This window comes from Silurus aristotelis, assembly GCF_946808225.1.
Source record: "Silurus aristotelis genome assembly, chromosome: 10".
NCBI lineage: Eukaryota > Metazoa > Chordata > Actinopteri > Siluriformes > Siluridae > Silurus > Silurus aristotelis.
Window position 1 is genome coordinate 25,117,616 of NC_139583.1, and position 4,036 is coordinate 25,121,651.

A 4,036-nucleotide genomic window follows, 5' to 3' on the forward strand; every position below is an offset into this window, starting at 1 on the left:
TTATAAGCTCATATATCAAGCCTTTTTGTATCTTGTGTCTCTGCACTGTCAATGGTAATCTAAAGACCCTCCAATAGACTTGCAAATCACCCTTCCCTTCTGTTGCGGCATTAGCATACAGATGTTGTTAAAAAGAGAAAGTTGCCTCACAAAAGAGCTTTGCGGGGAGAAGTGGCCCTAGATTTTATTTACGGTCTCCGACCCCCGTGACCAGAAAGAAAGGCAGGAACGATTGTCTTTGGACGAGTGACAGTGGGATGTTTCGAAGTCTGCTGTGCACAAAGAGTCGCAACAAAGAATCAGACTACACACAAAAGCCCTCATCTGTTCATTCGTCTTTGAAGTTTGCATGTTTGTGTGTCCAGCTGTCGATGGTTTTTTTACTTACTGAAGTAGAATAAAATGTGAGAAAAACATTTAAGTGTTTTGTTTGTGTCAGTGTTAGAAACTGGTGTAAAATATAATTATGAACCAAAATGACGTTAAAGTTTCTGAAAGTTTATTTCAAAACAATCGACAATATATTATAAAGTGGGGATCACAACCCAAAGGAATGTAAACAGTCAATTTAAATTATATATGAAACAATACAAAATCATACACATTATACTGTTTTTTCTTGCACTGAAAAAAAAGAACAAATAAATAAGTTTAAGTTAACAAAAGGCAACAGTTTACACAGGCAACTAAGAGAGAAATTTGCAGGGTCTTTAAAACTTCCAAAAAGGACCTAATACATTGTAAGCTTTAAATCAATAAGTCAGAAAATGCACTCTTTCCTACATGTATACATTGCATTCTACAAGAACTTAGCATCTTTCGTCTCTATAATACAGATTGACAGTGCAAGAGACTAAGATGGTGAAGCACTTTTTTTTCCTGATACATTGTCACACTGCACACACACAAACATACACTCACGCACACTCACAATTGTTTGTAATGATTGAGCCCAAATAATGATCTCAGTAAGCATACAGAAGCATACAAAAGAAAGTGGTGGAGTTTTGTCACTTATGATCCTGAGATTTCTACATTCAGAGTCCATACTGCTGGTCTCACTTAAAGCTGAGAAATCGCTCAAACGAAGCAAGAGACGTGTTTACTGTGTAAAAATGCATAATAAATCGTATCAAAAAGCAACCACAGTAGAATAAAAATGGGCAATAAATAAAATCTTAGACGAGAAACTAATTCAAGCTACTATGTCAAACTATCAGTTTATAAAATGCCTTCACTAAAGGCTACACTTTGTTTACAGTACATGTCTGGGTTCAAGGTTAGGGATCAGCCTACATCTAAATAGAGACTAAAGTTGATCAGCTTTGGTTAAAGCCACAGATGGTTGCATGTAGTGGGACATGCAATATCTGTACTATTGCTTAATTCTTTAAAACTTTGCAAATACAGAAAATGTTCTCAGAACTTTTCCATGCATCTGGGAGACTAAAAAAAAGTGTATGAAATACCCAGTACAGTTTTAACTGGTATACAACAGTATACATTGGCACACAGCAAAAAAAAAGCCAGTGTTCAATTAACACCAATAGTGTTAGGATCAGATTAGGTCACGTGGTCGCAATTTCCCCCATCTAATTATCAGAGTTATAGGTGTTATTTCGAAACTATGGAATTTTCTGTCAACTTTTGAATCTGATAAAGAAGTAACAAAGGAAATCTATAACAAAGCTAATATGCAATATGCACAGATTGTTCATTAATCGTCTGAGACAGACAGGCGGCTGAAGATGGGAAGTCGCCTGCATGCATCTGCACCAGGCGAGTCGCAGCCGCTCATGCTCCCGGAGCTCGAGTAGCCGTCGTGGTCGGAGAGCGAGTCCGCGGACGCGCTGCGCTGCAGAGCCGCGATCCGGTCACTGAGCGTAATATTGGTCGTAAACCCGAAATCGGGCTTCAGGTCTCCGTGCTCGTGGAGCAGGGGTGGAGAGGGGAGATCTGGGCTGCACGCAAACGAAGATGATGGTGGAGGTGACACGGATGCCGCTCTGGTGAACGCGAGGGGGTCCGGCAAGGCCTGGAAGGCGGCCACAGTGGCTCGGGAGGAAAAACCGGCGAAGCTGACGCTCTGGCGCAACAGGCGCGGCCGCTCCCGTGGGGCGCCCACGACCTGACGCTGTTGCTGAAGCTCGTCGGCATTGTGGATGAAGTGACAGCGCGCGCCATACGGACAGAAGCCCACGGTGTGGAAGGTGCGACACGGCTCGGTTTTGTACTTGGGGTGCCTGCTAAGGCCGCGCAGCTCCTCCGCGCCGTGCGCAAACTGGCACTTAGCGCCGTACTTGCACGCTCCGCTCTCCTCGTACGTGCGGCAAAGCTCGGTCTTGTAGCGCGCGGAAACCACGGGCACAGGGGTCGCTCGTGGAGAAGGCGGCGAGATGCTCAGGCCCGGTGGCGAGATGCTCAGTCCCGGGGGCGAGATGCTCAGCCCCGGGGGCGGAGGTAGGGTGGACTCACCGCTCACGTGTCCTTCGATCATACTCACGGAGCGGTCAGCCCGAAACGGAATGCGCTGTAGGGCAGAGCGTGGAAGCTGCTCCCGGCTCCATGGCTGGTTAGTAATGCTTGTGAGGGACCAGAGGTCGTCTGTAGTATCTAGGACTCCTCCACCGATGTTGAATTTGGAGTTGGGAAGTGTGACAGGGCACAGGGAATGTCTGCGCTGGAAACCCACTGTGCGTCGCGACCCATCTTGCACTTCTAGACTCTGAAAAGTCTGTAGGACAGAAAAGTAGTTTATTATCTATTCAAAATACACATTTTTTTTTTACTATAAATATAGTATACATTATCTTTAATAACATTAATGATAAATGTTAATCAATGCAATGAATGCAATTTCCATTAATTTTCCATCTTTTACACTAGGCAGCTCCCACAATTCTATTTTAAATAATAGTTATTTTGCAAGGCAATGTGTTTTACTAGAACTGTGGGCACTAAATGACTCTCTACTTCAATTCTAACCACCCACAACAAGTAAAAGTTTTCCCAAGTGCTTTTTACCCCTTCAAAAGTGTTTGTTGTTGAATAAAAAGTCGATCAACTCATTTACATCCAACGACAATGCAAAACAGTTCCAACTGCATCTAAACACAAAATGAAGTGAATTAAAGAATTCCCAGTTACTCACCTTGCAAAATTCCTCATCCAACTCCAGGAAAGGTGTAAGGAGGTTTGATGGCATTGCGAAGATGCCTTGAACAGTATGCCTGAGAAACCTAGCCAAGAAAGTGTGAAGTTGGTTGACGATTGGGGTGTGAGGCACTCCTACGCTCTACCTCCCATCTGTTAGAATCCCCTTATATAAGCAGAAACTTTGGAACCCCACCCACATTTTGGCAAGATGGTATTTCACGCCCCTTTAAGTTTGACGAGGGATCCATTTACACTCTTCCCCCAGTCTATATCACATTAATACCCAAGAGTTGAATCAGTCTGTGCCACATTCCAGTGATTTACCATAATCATCAATTTCAATTTGCATAGTATATGAGCCATTCTTTACCTGCCAACACCTGAGAATTATATGCACTTACACAAAGAATGCTTTAGATGGAAAGTTTCGTATTTCGTCCTGAACAATGCTGTGTAGCACTAAACTACTCTAATTTAATTTTAATTCATTATAAAGCATTAAGTACTGTTAAAAGTTTCAACTGTACCCCAATTCACTACTTACATTGCAATTATAAGGCAAAGCTTTCTATATTTTTTTAATGAACAGCTAACATTTTTTACATTTTTAAGTTTTACATCCAAATAATACATATCCATGATCAGATCTTTGTGAATATCAAATGAAAATACTGTCTCAATTAAAATAATTATGCTTTCACATTTGAATAGACATATAAGGAATCGTTGTATAATTTAACATGCCAGAGTGAATACAAATATTACCTAATATTAACCAATTCTGAAATTTAACTCTATTACATCTGATTATTTTTAATCGAAGATGCAACCAACTGTGATAATTCTTTTTTTTTTTTTTTTATCAGCTGTGTAGTTATTT

General features: G+C 41.5%; 1 protein-coding gene across 1 annotated transcript; it reads right to left on the bottom strand.

The window, feature by feature from the left end:
- Positions 1-482: 482 nt before the first annotated feature.
- LOC310732607 (mRNA decay activator protein ZFP36L1) lies at positions 483-3,325 on the bottom strand. The gene is made up of 2 exons (XM_083553218.1): positions 3,152-3,325; positions 483-2,734 (listed from the first exon to the last, which is right to left on the bottom strand). Exons 1-2 carry the CDS (start codon positions 3,203-3,205, stop codon positions 1,718-1,720), a joined length of 1,071 nt encoding a protein of 356 aa, XP_083409344.1. The 5' UTR covers positions 3,206-3,325; the 3' UTR covers positions 483-1,717.
- Between the last annotated feature and the right edge of the window lie 711 nt (positions 3,326-4,036).